Here is a 10,866-nt window from a genome sequence, read left to right on the forward strand (position 1 = left end):
AAATAATTATAATTCGTTATTCCTTTTGAACAAAATCCCGATCAGTGGCAGAATGGATTGAACACTGGTACTGTAGTTCTCGCGGGTTCGCTTCAATTACTAATGACTAGACTAACATGGCTATCTATATTAAAACCATTTTATTAGATACTGCGACTATTGAGAAACTTATCAAGATTAACAAGAATATGATAAATTTTATTACAATAAGTCCTATGCTATATTAGATAAATTTTGCAATATTTTCTCTGGATCTAATCACACAAGAAGGACGATTTACTGTATTAGAAGCATTTTATTGTCCACATTTCGGCCAAAAATGCATTTTGGGCGATGCCCCTCATCAGTTTGACCTAGTTTTACGCAAGATACATAAACTATACATGATTAATTTACATGACTTACAATACATAATTAATTTACATGACTTACAATACATAATATATAACAAAAATATATAATTCACTTACAACTTATGCAGACACAACAAGGATTTAGAAATCATTTACAATTTTACCATGATGTTTTACAATTAAAGGCATTTATTCATAGGCAATTACACTTCCCTAACCTTACGCTTAGTAGTATGGTTAAAGTGAGGTTGAATGGTTTCATTTTAATAGGTATATTTTTTATCTTCAATTTTGTTTTTACCAGTTTTATCAATTTATTTTTATAAGTTATTTTTAATTTTGTCTTAATTAATTTTAATTTCTTATTTAAAGTTTACAATACTCGCGAATTAACGTCGCAATACTTCAGTGTTGTTGGAATAATTCAATTTTCGAACAGGTACATTTATAATTTAACACATTTGGTTTAATTTATTTTATTTTATTTATATTATAAATATATTTAATTTATTTTAGCCCTCTTCTTTTATGGCATTTGAGTCCAATGATCAAGTTTATATTTGTTCTAAGAGGTAATATCTTATTTATTATAAATTTTAATTTGAAATGTTAATTATTTTTAACGTTTTGAATTCTAGATCTCTTTATTTGTAAAACATCATAGTAGCATTGTAAATGATTTCTAAATCATTTTTGTGTCTGCATAAGTTGTACGTGAATTTTATATTTTCGATATATATTATATATTGAATTTTATGTAAATTAATCATGTATATGTATGTATCTTGCGTAAAACTAAGTGAAATTAATGAGGGGCATCGCCCAAAATGCATTTTTGGCCGATATGTGGACAATAAAATACTTCTAATACAGTAAATCGTCCTCCTTGTGTGATTAGATCCAGAGAAAGTGTTGCAAAATTTATGCATATTATTATTCATAAATTTTGCAATACTTTGCAATATATTACCTTATTATTGTGTGATAAACTTTATCAATGTGAACTAGGAATTAAAGAATAGCAGATATGAATAAGAATTTTTTATCCTTTAAATTTTTAAAATATAATTTTATAAATTCTTTATTTAAATATTTTACATACATAACAAAAACAATTTTTAACCATCTTATTGTTCTACTTGTAATAATTACGCCTATATCCGACGCTAACAAATAAATTACTATGAGCACGTGGTAAAAAACGTCATATCAGTTTGACTTTAAACTGAAAAATGATAAGGAGCGTCAGTGGTTTTAAAGTTTATATTAATAAAATAATGTCTAAATGATGTAAACGAGTACTTGTAAAGTTGCTTTTTTAAAATGATGCTGGTGAGGTTAGAATCAACAACGTAAATTAGAATCTGTGAGAGTGAGTGAGTTTGTTAATTGCCTTATGATTATTTTATCAAAAATATTATCTTTATATGTAAAATCAAGAGAACCTTGATTTGATTTTGTATTTATCTCGAGTTAGAGCCATTTTAAAATTGAAATTGTAAGAAATCAAATCGCTGTAAATGGAACCCCATATATTAAAGAAGCTCTATTTGTTACCTCTCGTTATGGGAGTTTGGATTTCTTGCGGTATGATTATTTGTTTCATAATGGCGCTTTCAGAAGGTCATGTGAGTGCTTATGTCCCCTTCATCAGGTATTTATTATTATTATTATTATTTCAATGTAATATTTTTAAAGATTGGAATTAATTATGCTTAAAATTTCTCTAATCAATGATAATAAGCGAGGTTTATAATAAATTACTATTAATCGTAAAGAAATTTTATATAATTAAATTAAATTAAGAAAATTTATTTTTTTAAACTTTCAGAAAATTTTGATTTTAAATTTGTATATATTATATGTAAAATTAATTTTTGTAAATGAAATTTAGTTAAATTCTGAACAATGGTCACTGATGGGAACATAGATATTGACCTTTTTTGCAGGTTATTTTGTATACATGTAAAAAACAAATATTTCTAAAAAAAACTGTTCGCTATTTCGAGGTGGTCGTTATGGGAGGTTCGACTGTATTCGGATCATTTATTATATTTATAAAAATCTTGATATAAATTACTTCGCTAAAGATAGTTGTTTAAAAATTACATTTTGCTTTTAAGATAGATTATCATTACGTTGTAATAATNTTCATTAATTAATTAATTAATTAATTAAATTTATAAAACCTTAATGTAAATTATTTTGCGTAAAGATAATTTAAAAATATGTTTTAGTTTTTAGATAAATTAACAGTTTAAAATAGAAAATGAATCAATGTCTTCTATTTTTTGAAGTGAAACCGGAGGGAAATTACCAGAGAGCGGAATTTTCGGAATTTTTCTAGTTTTCACTGCATACATGGGTAAGTTTTCTTATAATTATTTTCCTATTTGATAAAAAATCCAACAACGAGTTGCGCAACTCTGTGAAAATATTGACAACTTACAAAATTTCAATTGTCTGTGGCGCCATCTGTTAAGAGACTTTGTTTAAAATAACTTTTATATTATTAATTATTATAAAATGTCATAAAGCTTAATTTTGAAGGTAGAGGCTTATATAAAAGATATGCAAATGCTAATAACGAGTGAATCTCTATTCGAGATCTATGGCACGTTATCCTATGGGCAAAATGGACAATTATCTGAGATACCCACCAGCAGGGCTCCAAAACAATCTTTTATAACAAAATATTTTCCCCAAAAATTTCTCCCAGAAAAAAATGTCGGAAGTTAACGCTGTACATGGGGTTTTCTAATTCACATTCATTTAGGCCCCATGAAGATATAACGTGCAACTGCTCGGGATATGACACAAGACCCCCTCTGTCTCCCCAACCTCTCTACCTTTAACCACCAAAATCGAATAATATCAACGCCCCTTATACACAAGCTACCATGTTAAATTTCATTTCTTAATCATTACTCTACGAGTCTACACAAATATCAAACGAAATAGATACCAACACACAAACACACATTCACGAATTTTTCCGAATTTTTGACTTTTTATGTTCAGGACGTCTCAAAACGTGGAGATTTGAAGAAACCCGGAATGTCAAATTTGACATAATCCCGTGTTATATACATGAGAAGCCGAAGGGGAAAATAAATTAGCTTATACAAAGGATTTTTTTTGAATTTTCAAAACAGTTTACGTACAAAATTCATGGGACATATGGGGCGTAAAAAAATTGTTTATGTCCTCTAGCTTATTTACCAGCTGCCGAGTGGATAAAATTACTATTGAACATTGGTGGTTGGTCTTCTTAAAATCGGTTTCCCTCGGAAAGTCCTTGCTGGGCCCTGTTACTTCAAAATTAGGAGTTACAAGCTATTAACTACAATCTACAAAATTTGTATTAATTATTGCTTGTAGAGTTTCTCATTTCCCGGTCTTTTGCTTGTCCTGGGATTTCGGGAAAAAAGTGAACTGTTTCCCGGGATCCCGGGAAATCCTGGGATAAAATTAATTATTTTTAAGATATACAAAATATCTCTAAAGCAAATGATATAATTTTTTAAAGTAATTTAATACGTTCTGCAACCTTCAAAATCATATTAATAATGCTGTGCAAGATTTATATTAAAAATTATCTTTAAATTACGTAGAAATTTTCACAAATAGAAAAAAAATTTTGCTGGAAACTGCATACAACAGCAAAAAAATATATATATTATTGTAATTTTTTATAAGATTTTAAAAAGCAAAGGTGGTCAATACTCCGATCACTAAATCTAATTCTTATTTTAGTAATGAAAAGTCCTGCTACCGAGAATGCCCTTTCCGATTTAATTGATGTGAGTGGAATCGTGTTTAATGCATTTAAGAGAAGAAAGATGTTATGTGTTTTTTTACTTGTAGCCTGGAAGATTTCTAGTTCGTTTTCTAGATTGTATACTTCTTATGCTCTCTATTATTCTTGATTTTTCTATCTCGGCTGCTTTAATAGAAACATCAAGCTTATAGTCCGATAATTCGACAGTTCGTTTGTCTTTAATAATCAAGTTTATGAAGAAAAACTTCATACTTGCAGACTTCGTACTCGTTTGTATCCTTGCCCAATTTGCACAACCTGGCGTTACGCAGTTATCGAAGCTATTGGGAATGGTTAAAAATTAAGACAGCATAAGCACAATTATTTCCGATATTACAGGTTCCGACAAGTAAAGAATTTTCAGAGTCCTGCCACAAATAAGCTACGTATTGATTATTGACCTTTGTGACATGCCATAACAAGCAAAAATTTTAAAAATCTAATAAGTAGGTTTAAAATTAATAAATACAAATGTATTCTGTCAGTTTAATTATACTTTCTATTTGCAAAATTTCCTCAAATCTTAACATCAAATCTTAACATCAAATCTTAACACAATCTTAACACAAAATAAGAAAAAAGTGAACTTTTAAGAAATTTGCGGGATTTCCCAGGTTAAACAAACAACAGGGATCTCGGGATCCCGTTTGAGAAACCCTAATTGCTTGTCGCAAGTACTTGTAGCATTGTTACTGATTATAAGTAACTTTACGCAATCAAAATAATTGCTTACGACTAGTAACTTGTAATTTGCTACAAAACTTCTTATTCAAATAATTTTTCTTGTATTTTGTAACACGTATAGCTTGTAACAACTACAAGAGTTTTATGTGATAGGATCCTGGAGGTACTCCTTGGGCAAATTGCTTATGTGTTGCGTTGCCTTCTCCCATCAATCCAATCCAATCCAGTTCGTTTAAGAAATTCTTTGAAAATTTTTTAAAATAAAATAAACTTAAATGGACACAACTATAGTACTTTAAATAAATTTTTTAAAATTAATATATTATAAATTTCATATTGACTACAATAGGCTTATAATTATTGTAGTATTATTACTATGTAATAAATTTAAACAATATAAAGGACACGAAATCAATTTTTTAAATTTATATGTTGATTAAATATTTATTTTAACTGAAAATTCAAAGTTTATATAGAATATTTAACCAAGTTATTCAAATATTCGATATTAAGATTGCTGTAGTCAAGAAACTTTTATCATGCACCTGTTAAATCTAATGATAAGTAAATGTATTTGTGATGAATAATTTGATTTTTAACTTATGTTCGAACTTCTGTAATATAATAAGACTGGAGTGGAGAACTTAAGGCACGCGTGCCTCTAAAGTGGCAATTCAGGGAAAATCATCAGGCATGTAATGTATCATGCGATTTCAGTATATCACTTGTGTTTTTCTATCATCCTTTCGGTTTATCACTCCATCATCATCTTTTCAGTTAGCTTCTTTACGTTTATTCTAGTTAAAGCATATTAGTTTCTCTTGTTTAAAAATATCATTATTCGAATTCTAAAACTTCGGTATTTTTAAAGACAAGTATGCTTACTGTATGGATGCAGACTCAAAAAGGTTTATCATCATTAAGTTTATTATCACTGATAACAATTAAGAGAAAGCGTTTTAAACTTTATTCAATTGTCAACTATAAAACAATAGTCGGCCTAAAGCAATACAGTAGTACGTAAGGCAAATCAAATTGTGATGGATAAGTTATACTTGATAATATATTCAATTTAATTCAAAATTCATTTTTATACAGATTTTTATGTTAGTTTTTTAAATAAAATTTCCTATACTATTACATGAAATAATAGACATTTAATGCAGAGTTTTCGGATGAATCTTTTCATTCCTTTGTAAACTTGGCCAATCTATCATGTGTGATGTATTTTCATGAACCAAATGACCGATGATCTTCTGCATAATTTTATTGCCATTTTTCCTACGTAAAAAAGGCTAAGTGGATTAAATCACATAAGACTGGTAGTTAGAGGGAACGAAAAAAACCAAGTGTATTTTCTTTTCTAAACTTTAATATATTTTCTAAAAATGAAGATGTTTTCAAACTATTTATAAAATTAATATTTCAATTTATTTTTTTTCCAAAAAATCCAGTAATGAGTTATATAACTTTCTTGGCAACATTTAAAACTACGTGTGGCGCCATCTGTTATGATATTTCATTTAAAAAACTTTATGTATTCTTATTATTATAAAATGATAAAAATATTAATTTTGAGGGTACAGATGAGTGTTTTTTATTATATAAAACAAACTATAAATGCTAATAACGAGTAAAACCTTGATTAAGTCTGATCCCTCTCGAGATAGGATACGTGACTTTCCTTTATCTCCACACCGCGTCGACTTTTAACCGCCAAAATTTAATAGCATCAATCTTTCTAATACACAAATCTCCTTGCAATATTTCAGAAATTTTCGGCAAAGCAGCATAGGTGTTATAAGCTTCAAAGAGAATGAACAAAATCGTGCCCCCTACACACACCATTTATATTAATACATACAGAAAATCCTCCAAATCTTTTTGCATTTCTCGACGTTTCAAGGTCCCCTAAATCCAAAAATGTAAAAATCTTGAGGATCGTTTTTTGACCGATTCCCATACTTTTCCTCTGTTATATGTAACAGAACCGGAAAAGTAAAAATAATGAGTATTTAGTGGATAGTTTCGACTGGCTCGCTTCGTGGCGTTTTGTAGTGGCATTTTGGGAAAAGGATTATATTCTTTGTTAACACGTGGAATTGATGTTATTATCAAGTGTCGCCAGTGAAGAAAGATATTTATTTGATCCTAGTGTTAAAGTTATAGCGGTTTAAATTAGATTACATTTTTATGTTTTTTTTTTTTCAACGAAGTGACGAGCTTTAAGGAATTTTCTAGTATCGAAAGTCAAGTTTCCGGGACTTTACTGTAGTAGTAAAATAATTTTTTCTTTAATTTTCGTTAATTTTATGGTAAGATTTTAGATAGACTTCTATTAATATGAATTTCCGTTTAGTAGAATATTTTATTCCTAAGTATTATACAATAATTTGTTTTCTAGGTTAAATTTTATAGACTGAAAAAGTAGGTAAAATGGCAATAGGTCAATGCAATGGCATTTGACCCACTGTCAAATGTCCTGACACCCACCATACTATTATTTAACAATGATCTAATTTATTCTAAAGTTAAGAATTTTAGAAAAAGTAATCTATAAAATAATTTTTACTGTATTTTGTTATTGTACATTATAATGATTCAACAAACAAATTTATTTATATCTGTCAATATTTTTCTTTTGATTTTACGGAGTATTAAACTTGTTTTCATACTTGAAAATCATGTTTTAATTAATAACCAAGAATGAAATCATCTATAGGCTATATATTAACACAATATATCAATATAAAAAGAAATTTAAATATGTAGTGTCAGGGACATTACGACCTTTTGAAATTCCAGACGTGGTCGATATAAAGAATATTTGTTATTTAATGACAAAAAACACTATTTAATTAAATTAATTAAACATTATGATAAAGAACTTAACTTTAATAACATAAACATTAAAATTATTACAAACAAATTGAAAAGTTTTAACCCCTTTTCGCCCTATTGTAGTCGACGCCCATACGTGTGTGCCATTCGTGCCTTGCCTTAAAATCAGCCTTGGTATATTATAGTCACTTCCTGTTTAATGGCTGTTCGTAAAACCACCGTCATTTTTTAAGATATTAAATTTAAAAATCTTACATTAAAGACCGACTGCTTGTTTGAGAGCAAGATCAGCCTACATAAAATATATGACAATCTCAGGATGTTTTCGTTGTGAATTGTTTTTATTTTTAATACTCTATTCTTGTGGTATACAGGCCGGTTTTGGACTACGTGCTACAGATATTTGGGTGCCCCTATCAATGCTTATTGCGAATAAATTTATAACCTAACCCAATCCATGAAATCCTACTGGTTGTGTCGTTATGCTAACGAATACGGTAAAACTAGTTTTTATCGGAACCATGTGATTGGCGTTTAATCAACTGTGAAAATGCTATTCGGAGCCGTACGTTTCGTTTTCGCTTTCGATAGCCAGGGACCATTTATGGCGTCATCTATTATGAGCTTTTATTTAAAACCTTTTTACAGTCGACCCCCCTATAATTACGGTCCCTATAATTACGATTCCTATAAAACTACCAAAAAATTGCTACCGGTATCCGTAAAAAATAGTAAAAGTTCCCTATAAACACCTCAAACGTCATCGGGCAGCCGAACTANTTTACTGTATTAGAAGCATTTTATTGTCCACATTTCGGCCAAAAATGCATTTTGGGCGATGCCCCTCATCAGTTTGACCTAGTTTTACGCAAGATACATAAACTATACATGATTAATTTACATGACTTACAATACATAATTAATTTACATGACTTACAATACATAATATATAACAAAAATATATAATTCACTTACAACTTATGCAGACACAACAAGGATTTAGAAATCATTTACAATTTTACCATGATGTTTTACAATTAAAGGCATTTATTCATAGGCAATTACACTTCCCTAACCTTACGCTTAGTAGTATGGTTAAAGTGAGGTTGAATGGTTTCATTTTAATAGGTATATTTTTTATCTTCAATTTTGTTTTTACCAGTTTTATCAATTTATTTTTATAAGTTATTTTTAATTTTGTCTTAATTAATTTTAATTTCTTATTTAAAGTTTACAATACTCGCGAATTAACGTCGCAATACTTCAGTGTTGTTGGAATAATTCAATTTTCGAACAGGTACATTTATAATTTAACACATTTGGTTTAATTTATTTTATTTTATTTATATTATAAATATATTTAATTTATTTTAGCCCTCTTCTTTTATGGCATTTGAGTCCAATGATCAAGTTTATATTTGTTCTAAGAGGTAATATCTTATTTATTATAAATTTTAATTTGAAATGTTAATTATTTTTAACGTTTTGAATTCTAGATCTCTTTATTTGTAAAACATCATAGTAGCATTGTAAATGATTTCTAAATCATTTTTGTGTCTGCATAAGTTGTACGTGAATTTTATATTTTCGATATATATTATATATTGAATTTTATGTAAATTAATCATGTATATGTATGTATCTTGCGTAAAACTAAGTGAAATTAATGAGGGGCATCGCCCAAAATGCATTTTTGGCCGATATGTGGACAATAAAATACTTCTAATACAGTAAATCGTCCTCCTTGTGTGATTAGATCCAGAGAAAGTGTTGCAAAATTTATGCATATTATTATTCATAAATTTTGCAATACTTTGCAATATATTACCTTATTATTGTGTGATAAACTTTATCAATGTGAACTAGGAATTAAAGAATAGCAGATATGAATAAGAATTTTTTATCCTTTAAATTTTTAAAATATAATTTTATAAATTCTTTATTTAAATATTTTACATACATAACAAAAACAATTTTTAACCATCTTATTGTTCTACTTGTAATAATTACGCCTATATCCGACGCTAACAAATAAATTNTGAATAAGAATTTTTTGTTTTATCTTGTTTCTAATATGACTTTTTAAACATTATATCAATATTTTATTAATTTTTAAATCATAATAGAAATAATTTTAAACATTTTATTGTTCTACTTATGATAATAACGCCCACATGCGTCGCTACAAACAAATTACTGTGAGCACGTGGCAAGGAACGTCATATCAGTTTGACTTTAAACTGAAAAATGATAAGGAGCGTCAGTGGTTTTAAAGTTTATATTAACAAAATAATGTCTAAATGATGTAAACGAGTACTTGTAAAGTTGCTTTTTTAAAATGATGCTGGTGAGGTTAGAATCAACAACGTAAATTAGAATCTGTGAGAGTGAGTGAGTGAGTTTGTTAATTGCCTTATGATTATTTTATCAAAAATATTATCTTTATATGTAAAATCAAGAGAACCTTGATTTGATTTTGTATTTATCTCGAGTTAGAGCCATTTTAAAATTGAAATTGTAAGAAATCAAATCGCTGTAAATGGAACCCCATATATTAAAGAAGCTCTATTTGTTACCTCTCGTTATGGGAGTTTGGATTTCTTGCGGTATGATTATTTGTTTCATAATGGCGCTTTCAGAAGGTCATGTGAGTGCTTATGTCCCCTTCATCAGGTATTTATTATTATTATTATTATTTCAATGTAATATTTTTAAAGATTGGAATTAATTATGCTTAAAATTTCTCTAATCAATGATAATAAGCGAGGTTTATAATAAATTACTATTAATCGTAAAGAAATTTTATATAATTAAATTAAATTAAGAAAATTTATTTTTTTAAACTTTCAGAAAATTTTGATTTTAAATTTGTATATATTATATGTAAAATTAATTTTTGTAAATGAAATTTAGTTAAATTCTGAACAATGGTCACTGATGGGAACATAGATATTGACCTTTTTTGCAGGTTATTTTGTATACATGTAAAAAACAAATATTTCTAAAAAAAACTGTTCGCTATTTCGAGGTGGTCGTTATGGGAGGTTCGACTGTATTCGGATCATTTATTATATTTATAAAAATCTTGATATAAATTACTTCGCTAAAGATAGTTGTTTAAAAATTACATTTTGCTTTTAAGATAGATTATCATTACGTTGTAATAAT

General features: G+C 27.9%; 1 protein-coding gene across 12 annotated transcripts in view; it reads left to right on the plus strand.

The window, feature by feature from the left end:
- The first annotated feature begins 540 nt into the window (after positions 1-540).
- The window catches only part of LOC111623250 (DNA damage-regulated autophagy modulator protein 1-like), a 22,224-nt gene continuing 11,898 nt past the window's right edge, over positions 541-10,866 (plus strand). Inside the window, exons 1-6 of one of the 12 annotated variants that reach the window (XM_023365757.1) lie at positions 541-623; positions 726-792; positions 870-925; positions 992-1,063; positions 1,831-2,007; positions 2,651-2,718. In XM_023365757.1, the coding sequence (XP_023221525.1) occupies positions 1,874-2,007; positions 2,651-2,718 (202 nt within the window). In that variant the 5' untranslated portion in view covers positions 541-623; positions 726-792; positions 870-925; positions 992-1,063; positions 1,831-1,873. Of the gene's footprint in view, positions 624-725; positions 793-869; positions 926-991; positions 1,064-1,106; positions 1,734-1,826; positions 2,008-2,650; positions 2,719-8,743; positions 8,827-8,928; positions 8,996-9,072; positions 9,129-9,194; positions 9,267-9,919; positions 10,094-10,190; positions 10,372-10,866 lie in introns of those variants that run through there. The other 11 variants (XM_023365764.1, XM_023365762.1, XM_023365760.1 and 8 more) reach the window with 11 other exon arrangements.

Source organism: Centruroides sculpturatus, unplaced genomic scaffold (assembly GCF_000671375.1).
Source record: "Centruroides sculpturatus isolate CEXI.00-Female unplaced genomic scaffold, Cexi_2.0 scaffold262, whole genome shotgun sequence".
NCBI classification, from domain to species: Eukaryota; Metazoa; Arthropoda; class Arachnida; order Scorpiones; family Buthidae; genus Centruroides; species Centruroides sculpturatus.